We start from the raw sequence: 21,914 nt of genomic DNA, 5'->3' as shown, positions 1-21,914 counted from the left end.
TATTATTAGAAGACTAATTAGACTTATTAGTGCAATCCCCCACCCCCACAACCAATAGGTAATATCATGTTTGGTAATTGGTTAGGCCTTTGTATAAAATTAAAAGAAAAGAAACAAAGTGACATATGAAGTTGTCTCGAATTTTTCAAAAAATACCTAAAATTTGTGAGAGTCTTATTACCTCATGAAATCACAATAAATAAAACACTTTTGATCCATCTTAACATTTGTGTTCACACGTTTGATGGGCGCACGGAGGAGTAAAAATGCACCCCAAACCAATGTAAAAATGCCACGTGGTACTGTCAATTTGAATTCTCTTCTTCATTAAGAGACTCACTTCCCATCTTCTTCAAAACCTCCATTCATAGATGTTGAAAAGCTTTCCCATCTACAACCATAAAAAAAATTGTCCATCCTGAACAAATTTTCTTCTAGCTTAATAAAATGGGCCAGGAGCCCTCCTTTAAATAAAAAATAAAATAAAAATTCTTCTAGCTTTACTAAATTTGATTTTGTTTTTTAAAAAAAAATTATGAAATCAACTAATTTGCAAATTCTGAAAGTGAAATTGAAAATAAATTTCAACATAAATAAGTGAAAAAAATATTCAAACTCAGATAAGTCCTAAACAAACACTACATACACATAAATAATACATAACCAAGAAGAAAATAACAATAAATCTTACATCGATGATTTTTCAAAAAAATACTACTATATAAAAAGATTTTTTAAACCAAAATTTACATTCAAATCAAGAAGTCATTAACATGTGAGCCTTCACTTCTTCGTTTTGACTCCATTATACAAGAAATTATCACCGCAAAGCAAATTTGTTTTGACTATTGAAATACTTTAATGTTTTAATCATAAAAGAGAGAACATAAAGTGAAAATCTGAAAGGAGTTTAGGGTTAAATGGAGCAGGTCAAGATTAAAATGTGAATGAGTCAGGATTTTATTTGATCTTTACTAAATGGGTTGGAAAAAATGGCGGTGAGACACACACTCATGCATATAGAATACAAGCTGTGTAAAAATTGTGTATGTATTGTGATTTGAAATGTTTCATGGGATAGTAAAACGCCTGCAAAGTTAAGGTGTGTCTTTTTGAATGTTTAAGATAACTCTAGGTGTTAATTTATGTCTTTTCTTTAAAATTAATAAGTATTTTATTCAAGATAAATGATAGAATGACTAATATATAAATAATTAAATTCTGTCATAATTATTCCTATCATAAAATAATACATAAATTTTCTCACAACTAATTCTTATATATTTCATTAAAATAGCTAGGTAACTCTACTCAATAAACTACCCAACAACTCTTTAATGTACAATTATTGTCAAAGGTTTAACGACAAGGGGTTAGGTACATAAGTGGAAAAAAATGTTTTCTATCTAACCAAGATTGATTGCTCTAATTGCAAAGTGAAAGATCCATTCTTTTTTTTTTAACCATTCGATGTTTGATACTTGTATTAGTTCAATTATACTGAATTCGTGTCACATAAGGCCTCATTCAGAAGAAAGCACGCTCTATCACAATATTTTCATATTCAAGACTCAAACCCGAGATCTCTGATTAAATTTTTTTTCGATTATGCTTGAGGGTCATGTTTTTTGTCATCAATTCATGCTTATTAGAGTTTTTTCTTTAAAATATTGAATAGTATAAATTAAACACTCTGTTTTAAAGTGAAAAGATAGAACAAATATGAAATTGACAAGTCTATTACGATCCACTCAAAAAACAATAATTGAAACGATAGAGGAACACAGGAGGAAAAAAAAATAAAAATAATTCACAATTTATAAGATAAAGTCTTAATAATTCTAGACTTTACTAAACTTTGGCATCTTATGTCGAATGTTCACTCCTTAAATGGTCTCTCCAAAAGGGTATGTTACATTCAGTGTCACATGAACATTTTCTGTTCATATGATATTCTTTTTAATATTTAAACATCTCTTTTATGTTATAAAATACATTATTTTTTAAATCATTTTTTGTGATAAATTTGTTAAAGAATCTGTTTGAAATTGCATTATTTAGGCCATTAAAAAAAGTTAGTCTAAAAAAAGAAATACACAATTAATTTTTTTAATTATTTTGGCTAAAATTGTTTATGTGGTTAAAGATGATGGAATTTATTATTTTGGCTAAAACAATTTACGTATTTAAAGATATTTGAATCGAAAAAGAAGAAATACACCATTGAAACAAATAACATGTTGCACCTAAATAAGAAATACAAAAATTTAAAGTTGGAATAAAATATGTGTGATATATTTATTAAGAAGAAGTAAGAAGTCACACAATTTGAAACAAATAAACCATTTTACGTATATGATTATGTTGCAATTAAAAATCTAAAATAAAAACTGTTACTATTTTGTATTTCTTTCTCACATGCTTAAAAGAAAGTGTATTCACACTCAGACATGCCAACGTTCACATGGTAAAAGTTTTAAAATTATCAAGTTCAAAAAGAAAATTAGAATGAACAATAATTTAAATATGTGCCGAACAAAAAGGTGCCAAATTCAAAAAATAAAAAAAAATCGAAAACTATGCCTACGATAAACTCATCAACTTGGATTGTAGCATTGTAAGATCAAAATCCCCTCTTGTATTCACCTGCACATAAATAAGTTCCAAATATATATGTTCAGTACTTTCACTATACATAAAATCAACCTTGTTTTTAATTTAATTTATACAACCTAGTTTATTTTAAGATTAAATTTATTAATAAAAAATTTTAAACCTTTTTTTTTGTGGTCTCACAAATATCATAATATTTATGTATCTATAAATTTTTGAAGTTTATGACCATAAACCTGCAACAACATTTATGTATCTACAAAGGTTTATTCACCCAAGGAAAAATTAGTAGTCTAAAATTTATTTTATTTTATAATATAAAAATATGTCATTACTTTTAAATAAACTAATAAAAATGTAGTATCATTCAAACTGAAATAGAAGAAGTAATATTTGGGTATATAAAACTTTTACCCTAATAAAATATTTATATATTTGCAGTAACAAATAATCTGCCTTATTTTTAGTCCGTATAGGTCAAACAAAGTCTAGTCATTTGATTCTTCCTCTTAGTCTTATGATTAACCATTTATTTATTTTCTTTTATTTGATTCGTACTACAATGCTCCCTCTATCCTTAATTACTTGTCTATTTTGAATTGACACACCAATTAAAAAAATAATTAATGACATAGTGAGTTTACCATTTTACCCCTATTAATTATGAAGTGGATGAAAAGTTCTACATTTTTCAAAGTAATTAATCATTCAATTGAGGGTATAATGGATAAAAAAAATTTGTCTTTTCTTGAATTGTCAAAATGGACAAGTAATTAGGGACAACTATAAAAGGAAAAATGGACAAGTAATTAGGGACAGAGGAAATATATATTTATGGCAATCCCCCCCCCCCCCTCCCATTTTTCTTGATTAAACATCAAATTAGTTAAACTACTAATTATTGTTCCACAAAATTAATATTTTTGAGATTTTATTCCCTCGCTTGATTTGAGTTGATCGAGCTGATTTTTGTCACTTAGTTTCTCTTTCGAAAGGAAAATAAAATGTACACGCAGAGTTGAAAATTGAGTAAAGAGAAGATTAAGTAACTTACTTACCTTAGATTGAATAATGTGATGAAGATTGTGATCAACTATTGAGGAAACACAACTATTAACCATAAGTCCTTCTTTCATAAGAACTTTAAGCACTTTTGATAGAGAAAGCCCTCCCTTTATTGAAATTTCCACTTGATCATTGCATAATTTCACTATTATTTTATCTTCATCATCATCACTATAAATAATATTTTTCAACTTTTCTCTTTTTCTTTCCAAATCCTTTATGTTCTCCTTCAAGTCTTTTACATAATCCACAATCTCTTCTAGATGATCAGATATAGCTCTCTTTCCCTATATCATCATAAAAAAAAAATTAGATTTATACTATAAGGTTTACCATAAAACCTAATTCTTGAATGAGAATTGGCTAAGACCTCGCATCAAATAGAAACTCTAACAATATATCCTCTAGCTTATATGTAAAATTGAATATCTGTAGCGTGGATAATATAATATGAGACTCACCATCAGGTAAATAAAGAACTGAGATAGATCAATTAACCTAGCTATGATATCATGGTAAGAAATGGACCACAAGCCTAACTTAATCCAGAAAAATTATACACACGTACATTTACAACAATATGGTTCGACTATATATTAATCCATTTTTGATTAGGAACATCATAATTATAACACATTTACTATCATGAATCCATTTGGTACGAATGAAAACAATTTTTTAGGATTTTTTTAATAAAAAAATATAAGCTAGTACATCGTAAATCTGACATTTTATTATTGCTAGATATATTTTTTTTCGTGAAAAATATCTTTCTTCATACCAAACCACTCGTCTAAATGTAAATATTGTTGTTAGACATACCATAAGATACTTGGAAGGAATAAGAAGGCGCAAACGTTGGTAAAGCTTAGCCATATCGCGCCTTCTTTGTTTTTCAACATCTTTGCGTAGGATATTCTTCTTCTCTTTCTCTTTAGGGGGATCTTGAATTCGATCATAGTCAATAATAGTAGTGGTGATAATTGACTTCTTTTCATCATTAGAGTTTTGTGTTTGTAATGAAATAATTGATGAATCTTGTTTTTGATGAAAAGTACTAGTAGAACAAGGAGAAGGAGGAGGAGGAGAAAAAAAGTCCAATAAGTGATCTAATTGGCCAAAGTCTAATTCCAAATCATCCATTATTCTTTTCTTATGATCAAGATGACTTCTTTTTTATTTGTGCTTATTGGTGTTTTATTTATAATTGGATGAACTAACTGAGATTTTCATGATAAGAGGGGATTGTGGGGGTTTGGGGTGGGGTGTCCTAAATTGCTAACTTAAGGTTGTGAGTTTGAATCAGTACGAAAGTAAAAAAAGGTAAAAGCTCATAGAAAAGGATAAAAGAAAAGAAAATCAAGATTTTCATAAATCTCTTGAATTTCAAAGGTTGTATTAAAAGGAATAATGGAGGATTATAAGGTGGAAAATTTAAGTAGCCAACTCGCTAAACTATTAAAATTTTCTTAAAGAATATCACATTTCTATATTAGAAAGAATTTAACTTTTAAATTTTCTTTAGTGAAATGATTTATAGACTATGTACTTGGTTCCATTTGTCAATGAGTAAATTGCATCTTTTTTTATAGAATATTATTTATTTTTAAATATTTAATTTCTAATGTGTGTCATTAAAATAATAATAATATGTGTCATTAAAAATGACGTGAAATTTCATGTGTAAAACGAGTATAATACATGCACACACATCGGATAAATATTTGCTCCATTTGGTTCAGTTGACAAAGTCACAAGTACAAGGATCCAACTTACAAATAGAGCCAATTGCAAAAAAAAAAAAAATTCTATGAGGCATAAATATTAGGTGGCAGACTACTTGTGTGAGGTGCTTTTGTGCTTTGCCAAGTGTATTGTGGGTACCACTTGCAAGAAAGATGGCCTAAAGGTCCTTTTTTTCTCTAATCTCTCTCCTCCTTAGTCCAAATTTTCTTCTTATGCTATTTAAAATTTGCTAACGTAATTCTTGTTATGTGTTTGGGCAATTCGATTTTGTCCTTTTCAATAGAAAATATGATAATATAACAATAATAATTAATTAACAAATACAAAAAAAAAAAATGAACATAAAATGCACTTCTGACATTATCAAAATAAAAATATAAATTAAATTAGAAAAGAAATACAAAAAAATTTAATTATTATAAAGACAAACACATGAATATGAATCAAGAGTCCAGAAGACTAATATCTATCATAATCTCTTTTTTAATATGTATTTATATAGTTCATGTGAATCAAAGTGGTGAATTGTTTACGGACCATTTAATAGTAAATAATAGAGTGAAAAATTCAATTATAATAAATCAATGTGTGATCTTCTATAAGCGAACACAAAAATGAAATTTTTTTTTATCTAAGTTCTCATATTTTCTATATATCATTTATAAAATATTTTTTAAAAAAAACATTTTATGAAATTAAGACACAAGATTTTAAAATACTAATATTTTGTAGTTTCACTTTCTTCAATTCCTTAAAACTTATCCAAAAAAGCAAATTTAAATTTTTCGACACACCCACTTTGATTTTTCCTCAAATAAATAATGGGACAAAAGATGTTGTTGTTTCTCGCTTAACTAGAGATCTCAAGTTCAAGCTTTGAGTATGAAAAATTCTTGATGAGCAATATATCACTTCGAACAAAACTCTACACAGTGCAAATCTTAAATAATCGTATTTTAATTCATATATCGAATACTAAATAAAAAATCAAAAAAAATATCATACAAAAATAAAATTATGTTAAGAGTTAACAAGTACTAGTAGAAAAAAATGCAAGAAAATGTTTTGAAGAAAGAAAGAATAAGTATAGAAAAAAATAGGGCAAAAAATAGATGAGAAAAGGAAATGAAAGAAAGTGAAATGTGGTCCCATAATATGCACTTGGCAGCGAAATAACCCCTCATACAACTGACGATAGTTGCACCTGGTGCAGGTCATTCCGCCAACAATAATTCATAAACAAGATATGTGAATAAAATAAGACACCATATATTTATAAATCACACTTCATGTTTTTTTTATAAATAAATATTTGTGATTATTTTAAAATACACATAAATTTGTAAAAATTCATTAGTCAACAATAATTATTCTTTAGTATAATCCTTTCACATGGTACGAACAGTCACTTTCACACTGAGCATGAGTCTTTTCTAAAATATAAAATACAAATTTCTGAATCAAAGTTTTACATTATTTATTTTTGAAATCATCAATTGAAATCTCAAATCATGATTATTATTTTTTTAGAAAATTTGAATTATAAAATCATGATCCTAAATTGCATATATTAATCAATCATAATTTTTATAATACATGTCCAAACACCTCTTCAAAAAATCTAAATTACTACGTCAAAATTCTCATTGCAAAATAGAGAAACAGTCCTTTCTTTGTGTTGTACTGCATTGCATTGTTGAATTCATTTTTTGGTTTTGGATGTACTATAGTTTACGAGTAGAAAAATATTGCATTAATCAGATTCATATGGAAGCAATGAAATTAAAAAAAGGCTGAATTTAAACTTAATTTCTTTTTACTCGATTCGAATTAATTCATTTCGATATTCAATACACACAAATAAAAAAAATACCAAAAATGGAAAAAATCGACGAGTCTTACCACTATACTTGTCCACGCCTACAATGAAAGATTCTTTTCTATGATATATATAAAAAATTTGTATACGACATACATGAAAAAATAATTTATGAGAGAGAAAATGCATAAGTACTGAAAATACGGTAAATTAATTTTCTCACATGTAAACCATGATCATTGCCATAATTCATTTACATATACAACTTGAATAAGAGTCCAAAACCTAAATGATGGAGCTTGTGGGAAAAAAAAGTGACTAAAATAATGTGAAAAAATAAAATGGTTCACAAACCTTCACTCATAATTTCATACAAAAATGACTTGTTAAAAATATTTGAAAATTTATAATAAAAACCTAACTGGTATAATACTATATGACATGCTTCATACAATAGACGAACTTATATAGTGCAATAATTTAACTAGTGCGCTATATAACTTCTATATTGGGTCCTATCTTCTATTTCCCTCATTGATTTCCACACATTTTTTAAAAAGGAAATCATTGAGCTTCCATTAAAGTAGGTGATGAGACTACGAAAACATTATATCTTTTGTTGAAAAAATTCTTTGAAATCAAAATTCTAGCTATATTCGATGCAAAGAATAAAATTTTAGGTTCGAATTGTGAATTACACGAGAGTATCATTTTCTTCCAGGAGTGAACCCTATAAAATGGCAATAATTAAGATTTATGCAAATATCTCAACAAGGGGAACGTTGTAAATTAAAAAGAATCGTTGGAGGTTCATATCTTGAAACACGAGATGCGGATCAAAATTTTAAATTTTTAATATATTTATTTATTAAATTTATATAACATAATTTTATTTAATTTAAAAATCAAAACCATTGAATTCAGCCATTAGCAAAATGTGGCGCTATTACTCGACAGACTTCAATTATACTGGCCTTTTAGAGACCAACACACAGCAAAGTTGTGGGCTAGTATATACTATGTATTTTTATTCTTTAACTTTTTTGTACTCATCTTTTGAATGCTTCCAGACAATTTTACTGAATATGTGGGCCCACTTGCATTGTACTCCATACACGTGTGATTGCTCCTTTTTGAGACTCTCTTTTTATTTGTGCTACATAAATAAAATAGAGAGAGTAACATAGTATTATTTAAAACTTACATAAAACAAGTACTATAAATTATAATAGTTAACGACTTAAAATATCTAAATATTATATTAAAATTAAATTGATTTTTCAAATTTTATTTATGTTACATAAATTGAAACTAAAAGATATTGTCTTCGTCCACTTTTAATTGTCATAGTTTCATAAATTACAATAGTTAACGACTTAAAATATCTAAATATCATATTTAAATTTAATTGACTTTTCAAATTCTATTTATTTCACATAAATTAAAACTAAAAAATACTGTCTTCATCCACTTTTAATTATCAAGTTTCATTTTTTAGAGTCAAATGTTATAACTTTGATTAATATTTTACGATGTATTTTTTGTCATATTGATATGTAAAAAATTTGAATTTGTAGTACTTTTCATATAGTTTTTGAGTATCTAAATTTTTTGTTTAAAATATCGAATTACTGTAGTCTAATTTAACTTTGAAAATCAGTCAAATTAACTTTAGAAAAACGTAACATGACAATAAAAATCGACAGATGAAGTAACATATATTGGGCCCGTGCTAGCACGGATCCATAAATCTAGTTTCTATTATACAGAAACATGAAGAGGAGGACGACCAAGGGCACTTTTGTCATTTTACCAGAATTTTTAGCTAAGAACAACTGTACTTTCTACGGCAAAATTATTGAATTTCCCTCGTACCCAACCAAGTTGCTATAATTATGATGGCCACGTGTAGTTTCTATCATGAAAAGCACAAAAAATATCACAAGTAACACCTTTAGTAATGAGACCCATTTTAATACAATTTATATTACATTAACACCTTTACTTTTTGCACTAAAATAAATATAAAAAGGAAACAAACATGATTTAAATGTATTAAATGAAAATAAAATATTTTAATTTGGGAGCATAAAAATAAAAATTAATAAATAAAATGGATAGATAAATTAAATGAAATGAAATTAAACTAAAAGTCTCACTAAATTTTAAAATAAATAGTTTTAAAATTTTACAAATCAACATTGAAGAGAAATAATAAGTATTTGTCGTGTTCAATTTACGTACATTGATGAAAAGAATATTTTAATGATAGAATAATTTAAATTTTAAGATTAAGCAGATTAAAATTTAATTAATTACAGTAAATTTTACTCTATTTACTTAATATTGTTATTCTTTTATTTCAAATAAGAAGTTAAGAATCGAAACACATGAAAATCAATACATTAATTAGAGAAGTACATATCATGAAAAGCACAAAAAATATCACAAGTAACACCTTTAGTTATGGGACCCATTTTAATTCAATTTATATTACATTTACACCTTTACTTTTTGCACTAAAATAAATATAAAAAGAAACAAACATGATTTAAAATGTATTAAATGAAAATAAAATATTTTAATTTGGGAGCATAAAAATAAAAAATAAAAATAGATAAGTGAAATGAAATTAAAGTATAGTTTTAAAATTTGGCAAATCAAACATTGAAGAGAAATAATAAGTATTCTTCGTGTTCAATTTACGTACATTGATGAAAAGAATATTTTGATGATAGATAATTTAAATTTTAAGATTAAGCAGATTAAAATTTAATTAATTATAGTAGATTGTTTACTCTATTTACTTAATATTGCTATTCTTTTGTTTCAAATAAGAAGTTAAGAATCAAAACACATAAAAATCAATACATTAATTAGAGAATTAAATAAATTTAAATGGATTAATATCTAGAAAGAGATGACAAAATAGCAAATGCCTAATAGTAATTTCAAAAATTATGAATAAATTTTGGAATAAGATAAAAATATTTGGGCAAGGAAATCAATATGATATGTAATGATCTATGTATCAAAATATCATGTTAATTTAACATTTAATTTTGAATAGATTTTTTTTAAAAAAAAAAGAGAAAATGTGTTTATGTTTTGAGATTGTTTTTCACTAAACTGATCAAAATAACAAAAATACTTATTCCTGCTAAAAAAAATATACTTATTGTGCATAAAAAAGAGAATAGAAATATATATTGTATCATGCTAAGAAAATTATGTTCATTAAGATAAAATATACATATATTGAACTTCATGTAATAATGAAAAATGCTTCTTAGTTCAAATTTTTATGTGAGTGATAAATAAAAAATATTAATCTCTCATTTCAATCTGTTTTGTTCTATTTTGAATTAGAATGCAGTTTAAGAAATTAAGAAAGATTTTTTAATCTTGTGATTTTAAATTAAAAATATGTGATATATATTAATTGTCTTTTAATCTTGTGATCTTAAATATGTTATGTGGAGTTGGAACTAAGAAAAGAAAAGGAACATTACTTTTTAATAGATTTTAAAGAAAAATATGATAGATTAATTGAAATGAATAGGATAGATTTCAAGATGATAATACATAATGATTCGTAATTTTTATATAAGATATAATTCAATCTAACAGACAAATTAACTTCGAATCCTAATAGTAAAAATTAAATAAATTAAATATTAGACTTGAGTGTTTTACAACTTAAAAAATAAATCTACCCATCGTTATTACCAATTATACTTAAAAATATTATTGGGTTAATTTAATTTAATATTTTTTAGTCACTATTCAATATTTATATTGGAGTTCAATTAATTTTAATGTGCGCCGAAATAGGGCCCATTCGGATATAGTGCTCCCTACTAAGATTTTTTTTCATATTCAAAACTCATAATTAAGATATTTAATTAAGGAAGAAGTAACATCATTCAATGCAATGATGCACTATATTCTTTGATGGTTATTTTAATATTTTTATACTATTTTTTTTAATGAGAATCAGTATTAATTATTGTTGATCAGAATGCCATACAAGTACCTTTTTAATATTTGTTAAACAGCGATTAATAATCAATTATATTGGGCCCGTATCACGGGCCTTAAGAATCTAGTTTCTATTAAATAGAAACATGAAGAGGAGGACGACCAAGGGCAAATCCATAAATAAGCAAAATGTATAGCTTAATAGTAATTGTACTTCGTGCATGGGAAGTACTGAAATTCCAAAAAAAACCACCCAAATTCTAGCATATTCTTGAGGCCACATGGCTATCCACACATTGGAAGAGTAAAACAAATCACATGGACTTCTATAAATGTAGGGCCCATTATTCTCTTCAAAGTTATCACAGTAGTTTTCTTACTTTTTTAATGTACTACTCCCTCCATTTCATATTAATTTAATTTTTGAGGTGTTTCACACCCTTTAAGAAAAATAGATTAAGATATAAATTGAATATAGTTTTCCATTTTTATCCTTATTAATTATTGTCAAATTTATAATTAAAATTAACTAAATATTAATTAATCATTAATCTCAATACTAACTAATGAAGGATAAAATTGGAAAAACACAGGAAAGATTGTCTTGAAAACTGAACAATTAACTTAATTTAAAAAATGAAAAATACCTTAAAAATTAAATTAATATGGAATGGAGAAAGTAATAAGTTAATAACATTCAAAAATCAGATAGAGTACAATTTTTATTTTTCTTAAAGTAGTGTAACATCCAATCTACTCAATTGTTGTATTTTGTTATTCCTTCTCAAATTCATAAATAATTTATATTCATCATATTTACGAAAAACAATTAATTTCATATAAAAGGCTATTATATATATAAATATATACACTAGACACAACATTCCGTTTTAGCAAAAATATAACATAATAGATATATATATTTCTATTTCTATTTCTATTAGAAATGTGATGAAGAGGACGACCAAGGGTAGTTCTGTAAATTAATAAAAATTTTAGCTTTAAGAAATTGTACAATATGCAGAAAAAATGTTAAATTTCTGAAAAAAATCATTAAAGTTACAGTAAACTGTAATGGTCACGTGGTTTCCACCCATTGAAAAAGTTGAAAAAGCCTTGTGTACCGTCTAAAAATGTGGGCCCAAGTATGACTTCAAATGGTTGTCAGCGGTCACCCTTGTCATAAGAGTTTTTCTCAAAAATTAACATTTAATATCATATATATTTTCTGTGAGTTGCTACTCCTTCCCTTTAATTCATAATATAACTAATGTGAGTATAAAACTATTTTTTCTCTAATACAATAAATATAAAAATACAATGAAATTGGTGTGATAAAAACAAATACTCTTTTTGTTTTTATTTGTTTGTTCTATTTTCACTTGACATAAATTTATTAAAAAGGAGTAAAGAAGACATTTCAATTTTATAGTCTTGAATCAAAAATATATTATACTCTTTAATTTTGTGATATTAAAATGTCACGCAAAAAATTAAAATTAAAGAATTACTAAAAAGAAAAAAAGACATGTTTTAAGAAATAAACTAAAAAAAAATGTAAGATAAACAAATTGAAATTGAGTGAGTAGTATATTGATTTGAGATGAAAGAATAAAGAGTAATTTATTAAATTATAAATTTTACTTCATTATTTAATAAAACATAAAAAGTACCACGACAAATTAGAGTAAAATTGGTCATAATTATACAAAACAAAAACATCCAAACTTTTTTTCTAAAATGCCAAGTGTATCCCAATATTATGACATTTAATGTGGATTTCATATTTTTCAATCATAATTATTCTTAAATATATGGAGTAACAATTAGTCTCATTTCGGTAGTATATTAGTATAAATTTTTATTCCATTTATGATGTCAATTTTTTCTCCAAATTTACTCTATTTTATCATGTTTACTAAAAATGACTATTTTTATTTAAATGGTAACCTGCTTTTTAAAAATCAAAATATAAATTATTAATTAGTTATTACTATTATTGATTAATTGATCTTTATATAATCATGCGTATTTGAAAGTTTATGATTATAAATATTTATTTATAAAAATAATATAGATATATGTGATAGATCAATGTGACAACTTAATATATTTTAATGTTTTATTTATGAACTATGACTTGCTCATATATAAAGATTGTATGAGAATTGAAAAACTATAATAGTTTACACAATTCAAGCCTGATTTATTTTAAATTAAAAATATTTTTATAAAGTATTAATGGAAGAAAACATCTTGATCATATTTACTTTCCTTTCAGTAAATTGATATATTCAACACAATCATTAATCTATAGCCAATCATATATCAAAAGTTTATCATTTTCAAGATTTATTTCATTGCTTTCGAATTGGAAAACTTTTGTGAAGTTTGGTATGGAAATTAAGGTAACATTAGAATGACTAAGGGCAATATTGGTATTTCATATAATCAAGGTAAATTTGATATTTCATATTTATTTTAATAAAAAATTCTATAAGTCGTAAAATAATCATATAGGTGGCTACATTATCAAAATTTAAGATTTAAAATTTTAAATATATGTACTATATGTATATATATGGCTTTATTTTCTAATTCTAAAATTTAAATTCAAAAATATCTATGTACTATATACATGTGGCCATATTTTCCTTCACATGTTATTATAAATTATATTACAAGTTATGAATTTTCTAGAAACCACACACAAGTTTGATATGATTTCTCTAGAAGTTACTTTTAACACAAATAAATATATCCTTAGCTCAACCCTCATTTCACTCCCAACTTAAGTTTTCTCTACTCTCTCACCAAGTAAGTTCCTTTTTCTTTTCTCACCCTTTTTTTCTCTTTTACTTTTTGTTCTTACTAAATTATTTATTTTCAGTGAAATGGATAATTTCTAACTTTTCTTTAGAAAATCACTATTGTTACTTTAACAGAATAGTGCAAATCTATCGAGAAATATATCTATTTAATATCATAGTATTAAGGAATATGTTTAGGACTGTTCATACTATTAATGCTATTATTATAAGTTTAAAACAAATAAAAACAAATAGCGTGAGAACAAATGTCTTTAATGTAGGAAGATCTAAAGGAGTTAATTAGTCATTTAAATATGTAACCGTCCTTTGTATGAATGTCATAGATGATTTAATTTAGAATAAATAAATAGCAGAGTTTTAAAAATTTAGTGGACGGTGGATAATGTTTAATGCATTTGTATGTATCATTGTATGTTCTTTTTTTTACAAATAATGTACGTTTGTTTATTTCATGTGACAAAGGAGACTGACAAAGCACATCACTTCTTTATTCTCTTAAGGACTAACAATGACATACGGAGCAATGCAAAAAAAAAAAAAAATCGGCTCAAATTTGTTCCTACTTCAATTTCAACTATGAACACATGTAATATACATAAATTGAGACAATACTCACAAAGACCATACAAGTACGTACTTCCTATTATGTCTATTTTTTAGGCATATATATATATATAGACTTTATTGATGTAACATGCTTACTATTCAAACAAAATTAATGAACATGATAACCCTAGAGCAGTTGCTATCCTTATAGATCTTAATAAATTAGTGAAGTCCTCTATAAACATATGTAAGATACAAACAAATTGGAACAATACTCACAAAGACTTTCCAAGTACATATTTCCTATTATGTATATTGTTTAGGTTATATAAGCATGATGAAAGACTTTATTGATAGAACATGTGTATGATTCCGATAAAATTATTGAACATGATTAAGCCTAGAACAGTTGCTCTTCTTATAGATCTTAACAAATTAGTGAAAGTCTATAATTTTTGCTATTATGACAACACACTTATGAATACCAGTGATTGTATAATCATTACACATCCATTTAGAGAAATATTATGCCTTCGAGGAAGTCTTTTTTTTTTTTTTTATAGATTAACCCCTTTTTATTGTATAGCAACAATATTTATTTATGATAATCAAACTATAAAAGAAAAAAAATCGTAATTATTCTCTTAAAATCATACACGTTGGGCCCGTGCATAGCACGGGCATTTCATATCTAGTTTCTATTATATAGAAGAGTGAAAGGTGGGACGACCAAGGGTAAAAGACTCTTTTACTACAAAATAATATCTATCATCCACACACTAAAGAGGAATTTTCTAGAAAGAGAAGCCCAAGGACAACCAAGGGTAAATGAGTCTTTTACTACTAAATAATATCTATATGTGACTATAAAACAAAATTTTCAAGAATTACACTTTAAACACAAATAAAGAGACCTCCTCTTTTCCCATCACTGCTCACTCTTCAGTGTTGTCTCCATATCTTCTCTGGTAAGTGTCTTATTCTCTTCTGATTTTTATTTTTTATTTTTTTTTATCTTCAGTTCTCTTCTTTCATATATATATTTTTTTCATAAATTGAGTATTTCTCAACTTCTAGACCGCAATTTATATATGTATTTTTAATTGTTTGCGTACGTAGAGATCGATTATTTAGTCCTATTTTCTCTTTGATACCCAATTTATATGTACGGATTTTTAAAAGTATTCACCAAAAAGGTACTGATGAAGAGCTAGAGTTTAATGGTGTTCTCAACGATGCAATGCCTGTCGATTCGAGTTTGATCTCCAATTTGTTGATTTCTTATTGTTGTAGAGGTATCTTTGAGGGTTTGGCGTCATTGGTGGACATCGGAGGTGGAAGCAACTGGTTATTGTTGAAGCTTTTCCGGTAATTACATGAGAAGAATTGAAGAAGAGATAATAATAATAAGAAGACTTACCACCTTGCAAAAAGATTGAATCTTTTTGTATTCTTGAAAAGATAAATCTGAGAGTTACCAACTGATATATGAGCAGAGAAAATAAAAAGACGAGACCTTTTTGTCTGATTAATACCAATTTTGGTGTTGATAGGCAACCAGGAAAAATATTTTTTAAATATGTAAAAAGAAAATGAAAAAAAGAAGAAGAAGAAAAGATTCCTTGGTGGTGAAGAGTGGGTGGAGGCTGTCTATTTCAAATAGAGAACTCATCTTTAGTGAGTGATAGGAATTTGGATACTATCACTCCTCTCTCCTCTTCCCCTTTTGGATTTGGCTCTTTGGTTGAGTTGAGATGGCATTTTCACAAGCCCTCTAACTCTATTCTTTTTCCGAGTTTATGTCTAATCAGGTATAAGTTTCTTAGAAATTGAAGTATGTCTTATTATGATACAATAATTTAAATTTTAATTATTAGTTAAAAGAGATAAGTATAAATTATAGACGAAGATCAACACAAAATAAGACTAAAAGTGTAGAGAAATCAGTGTTCTCAAGGCCCAAATTAGATCGTCACCTCCAACATTCATAAAATATTCTTTTTCTAAATAGACATATCACAGAGTTTATTACAAGTAGACAAATTGGCCTCCATTGTTTAACAATTAGCAATAGTTGTGTTCTGTTTAAATATTTGTAAAGTGCATTTGCATTCAATGAATAAAATATATTTTTTTATTTGTAAAGTGCATTTACATTCAATTTGTTTATTAGATGTTTCGTAAACAAAAGCAAAACAAATCAATATAAACTAATTAAAATTTGTGTGGTGTTCTATTTTTGGTACCTCAAACTTCACCCGTGTGATTACATTGGCTATGTTGTTATTGTTGTCTATTTAGTACAGATATAATTTATAACATAGTGGTATACATATGACAAAATTCACTATTACATTTCAAAAATTTTGAAATATATAATGCAACTTATTGGGGTATACAATACACCAACAGAGACCATTCAGCTACCAAACACAACATTCAGTACTGTGGTAGCTCAGTTTGTTACATACATTCTTAGTGCTATTTATTATGATTTTCAGTTTATTTTGGATTTATTTGGCCCAAAGCAACAAGTTATGTGATTCGTGCGAGTTTTTTTTCTCTTGCTCTTCCATTAAAGTACCTTGTGTTGAGATAATTGAAAAATCAGGCGTAGATGATAGTATTTGCTCACATGCTTGAATCATATCACTGTAAAATAATTTTAGTAGAAAATATTTATTTATATTAAAACTCACTACCACAAGTGTAATATTTATTAGTGCAAATAGCCCAGGCGCGCTATTTGCAATCTCTATACTTTAAAAAAGTACAGATTTTTTTTTTAAAGATTTCACTATAACAAAAATTTCTCTTTGCAGTATAAATAAAGCAGGATGTGTCTTAAGTGAAATATAACCCAAAGCTTTATTCACCATAGTTTAATTGTCAAATGTCTTTGAAACTTGAAATTGTTGAACATGCATTTTATAAGTAGTTGTTAACGGACCTACCAAAGGTGATTGATGCGGTTTCAAACTTTACGTTTGTAATGTTATAACATTCTGTCATAGTTCAGACATTTCTTAGTTATTCAAGTTTTCAAGTATCATAATCATATGTTACTTGGAATCTTTATAGATGTTAAATGGGTGTGCACTTAATTTTCTAAAAATATTGTATTTTGGACAATCTAACACTGCTGCACAATTAAAATTGAAGAGTCCGCATAACTTAACCACTATTAGTAAGTGTGATGGAGTTTTTTGTTCACTATGTATTTCGATTTTGTTTCTTGAATCTGACTTGACTCTTTCAGCCAAGATAGTTGAAATTTTGACCATGTTATAATACAGATGGATCATGAATCTTAGATAGTAATTTTAGCTTGACTAATTGGCTTGATATGTTTGTATTGTCAGTGTGGCGTTGTAGGCTTTGCTATGATTAACAAATATTGTTATTTCACAAGTGTAAAGCTTGAATTTATTTCAACATGATCACGAAAATATGATTGCTTAAATTAATATAAGTTGAATATGTAATTATTATTTTTTTGATGAAGTGAGATTTCATTAAGGCATTCAGTAGATGCAAAGGTACAAAAGGGGGATTTGAATGTGGAATTTTAGTTTCAAATTTATATGTTAAGAAGTAATTGCATTTTTTTAAAAATAAAAAATAAAAAATCAAAGTTGACATTCATTTTTTTGCTCAAAGTAATGGTAGTTTTCATCATGTTGGCATGTATATGTTTGGTGGACTGTCAGTGAGATGCACTCCTAAGTATATTTGAAACTATTATATTGGATTGAGTATGTTGTCTCAACAAGTTCACCTATGAAAACTTCTTATTTCTTACAAAGTCGTTTTTTGCTTAATCTGATCTATCAAGTATCAACACTTCTGTATAAATTGCTAATACTAACTACATCATTGTATCTTAATGTATATTAAGTTCATTGACGTTCATTTTTTAATGAAGATGGACTACTACTTACAACTTGTGGAATACCAAATCATGTGACCCGCCCAAAGGTGCTCATTAGTTTGTCCTATAAGTTATTTTATTTCATATTCTGATCAGATCAATAACTTTCATTTTTGTATTGCTTATTGCTAATGATGTAATATCTTTTTGTATTTAGGTCTGGTTATCTGCCTTATGAAGAATCAAATTCCATGACATTATATAAGAAAGTCTATTTATTTGTTATTGGTCATTTCAAAATGCAATCTGTATCATACATTTTTCTTGTAAGAGAATGTTGACAGTGAATATTATTGAAAATTTTCCAAGGATTACACATAATGGGGAATTATTTTGATTGCAGAGACATAAAGTTGAATTTACATAGCCACCCTAATTTTCTTCTAATGAAATGAAATTGACAAAGAAACTTTGGATTTAAATCTGTCAACGTATGCGATATGTGTATCTGCCTCTCCAAGACTGAGGTAAGGAGAAAACAAAAGCAAAAAAGTTATTTGCTGTAATTTGTTTATAGATATATAATAGATGTATATTGTTGACTCTTTATCTGCACTTGCATTTAGCTTTTCATTCATTACCAAAGTATCATTTGATATCAATAAAGCTACAGATTTCTTACTCTATGTTATAAAACATTTGATATATGGTACCTGGTAACAGGTAAGAGCTTAATCTGCATGCACAATTCTATATGTAATTTTCTTCCTCTGCACATGGTTGAAATGAAAACGTTTATAATGTACATGTCTGTCGTCTTAGAATTGAAAATAAGTGTTGGTATGCACATGTTTATTTTATTGCTATTATTTCAATTATGCAAAAAAATATAAAGTTGAAGGTGCGATTTATTTGTATTTTTATTGGAGTTGATGTTGTGAAGTTTGTTAATGTCGTATTAATATTTTGTGGCCTTCACGTCGTTCTTTGAGAAAAAAAAAAACAAAAAAAGTAAAACCTCACAAAATTAGTATAGGTGGAACCATTAAATATTATTATTTTGTAGATCTAATATTTAATAGATAAATTAATATGTATTAATTTAAAGAGTGTTTTGAGATTCAATAAAGGTCAATTTTTATTAATATCTTACTAAATTATGCATCATATTTATTGAATTCACATAAAAATTTTTTTTACTATACATAAAGTATAATGAATACAATAAAATTTGTATCTTACTAAATTATGTATAATATTTATTGAATTCATGTAACAAAAATTATCATAGATGAAGTACAATGTATGTCATATATATTTCTTATCTTTGAAACCAGTTACGTAAAAGAAACAATTATCGCATCTAAAACTCACATTTTTATGGTGCAGTTTGAAAAGACAACATCAAAATTTTTGATGCAATAAGCAAAGCATATTTCACTAAATTATCTTAGATATATTTGTACTTTTAAATAATTATTAATTTATAATACTAATAGAACTATATATTTTTACATGAAATTTTCCAATTGCTTTGAAAATGATGAAGAAAATAAGGTCTTCTATGATGAGTTTGAACTCAAGCAACGGAAGATGAAAGTGGTTGTTCAAGGCCTGTTTGGAGAGTTTTACTACTACAAAAGTTAAGCACACACATCTTGTGGAGTACAATTACATCCTCTTTCATTATTTATTCCAATATTTCTTGAATTTTCATTGGGATTGTAACAAAATTCGCTTTTGTAGTAGTGTCAGTTACTTAATGATGTATTATTTTTCAACTATGTAGCATAGATTAAATGACCAGTACTTAAAGAATAGTGACAAGTGTGCTTTACAAGTAGATTTTTTGTTGTGCACTTTCAACATCTATGAAATAAATATTTGATTGCCTCCTTATCAGTGGCGGCTCTACACCTTTGGAAAAAAAACAACCGCCTTAGGTACAAAATTTGAGGGGCCTCATTTAAAAAAAAATATATGTTATACATACATATATATATATATATATATTAAATATGGAGTATTAGTTGTAGAAAATATAAACTTCTCATAAAAGAGCAAAGAAGTAATAGAAGTTTGATAAATTATGAGTACTATGTCTCAAGAAAGATTAAATAATTGGCTATAATAAACTTCATAAAAAAAATATATTTGAATTTAAGGCCTCGATTCAAATTTGGCTTTAGGCCACCGATTTATTAGAGCCGCCCATGCTCCTTATTATATATGATTGATAAGCCTTGAACAAGGATATTAAACGGAAAAGGGCCAAAAATACTCCTAAACTATTGAAAAAGGTTTAAAAATACCCTTCATCCATCTTTTGGTCTAAAAATACATTTCATTCATCTTTTTGACTCACTTATACCCTTGAAACTAACAATTCTCTCTTTATTCTTTATTTTTTAAAAAATATTTATTATGTGTCATTCTCCTATTGGATAATATAAAGAGCCCACCTCAATTAGTTTATTTCTCATTATTTATCCAAACTAAAGCAATATACCTCTTCAAGACCCCATTTTTTTAATATAAAAAAAATTGTAGTTTTTTATTTATTTATTTAATTTTAGATCCATCTCCTCTCCATTTCCTCAAATTCTTACTTAGATTGAAGACTCATGACATAAAAAAAAAATTAACAACTAATATTTAATTAATTAAATCAAGATTCTAAACATGACATAGATGATTAATATTTTATAAACAAATTTATTATGTCATAATCATAACAATATATTATCTTATCCATAAATACATTACACACATTTTTCTCTATTCTCCTACTTAAATTTTCCTATGGCTATGATCTTCCATCTGTTTTTTTTTCTTTGTTTTAATGAGTTGATTTTTAAGTAAAATTGTTTGTGGAACTTTTTCTTTGAAAAGTATTTATCACAGATTAGCAAAAAAATTAAGTTACCAATTTTAATTTTTTTTAAAAGGAAGATAGATATTGTGGCACTATTAATACTCTTATAATATATTAATTATTTAAAATAAACTTCTTAAATTTTTTTAGAGCAAATATAAAAATTACTAGATTTTTTGTTTAAAAAAATTGGGGCCTTGAAGAGGTATATATTTTTTTTATTTGAATAGATTATGAATTTTTTTTTTAATAGAGATGAGATTTTTATTTTATTTAATAAGAAAATGACAAATAATAATTTTTTTAAAAAAATAAAACAAAATAAACTTTGGTTGTTAGTCATAGAGGTATAAGTTAGTCAAAAAGGTGAATGTAAGGGTATAAGTGAGACAAAAAGGTGAATGAAAGGGTATTTTTAGACCTTTTCCTATAGTTCAAGGGTAGTTTTAGCCCTTCTCCGGATATTAAATTGTGAATGTCTAATCAAACACAATAAAACTATATCATAATTTAAATTGTTGCAAAAACCATCTAGTTTCTATTATATAGAAACATGAAGTTTAGGAC

At 26.2% G+C, this 21,914-nt stretch overlaps 1 protein-coding gene and 1 long non-coding RNA gene across 2 annotated transcripts; one reads left to right on the top strand and one right to left on the bottom strand.

Annotated features, from left to right (window-relative positions):
* Positions 1-2,427: 2,427 nt before the first annotated feature.
* On the bottom strand, positions 2,428-4,900 carry LOC125876722 (transcription factor bHLH120-like). The gene is made up of 3 exons (XM_049557950.1): positions 4,501-4,900; positions 3,672-3,965; positions 2,428-2,646 (listed from the first exon to the last, which is right to left on the bottom strand). Exons 1-3 carry the CDS (start codon positions 4,819-4,821, stop codon positions 2,584-2,586), a joined length of 678 nt encoding a protein of 225 aa, XP_049413907.1. The 5' UTR covers positions 4,822-4,900; the 3' UTR covers positions 2,428-2,583.
* A 10,600-nt stretch (positions 4,901-15,500) lies between these two features.
* LOC125877187 (uncharacterized) lies at positions 15,501-16,075 on the top strand. Its single transcript, XR_007447585.1, has 2 exons — positions 15,501-15,569; positions 15,895-16,075. It is a non-coding gene; the product is annotated as an uncharacterized LOC125877187 (long non-coding RNA).
* The last annotated feature ends 5,839 nt before the right edge of the window (positions 16,076-21,914 follow it).

This window comes from Solanum stenotomum, chromosome 9 (assembly GCF_019186545.1).
Source record: "Solanum stenotomum isolate F172 chromosome 9, ASM1918654v1, whole genome shotgun sequence".
Taxonomy (NCBI): domain Eukaryota; kingdom Viridiplantae; phylum Streptophyta; class Magnoliopsida; order Solanales; family Solanaceae; genus Solanum; species Solanum stenotomum.
This window is presented reverse-complemented; position numbering and strand designations above follow the sequence as displayed.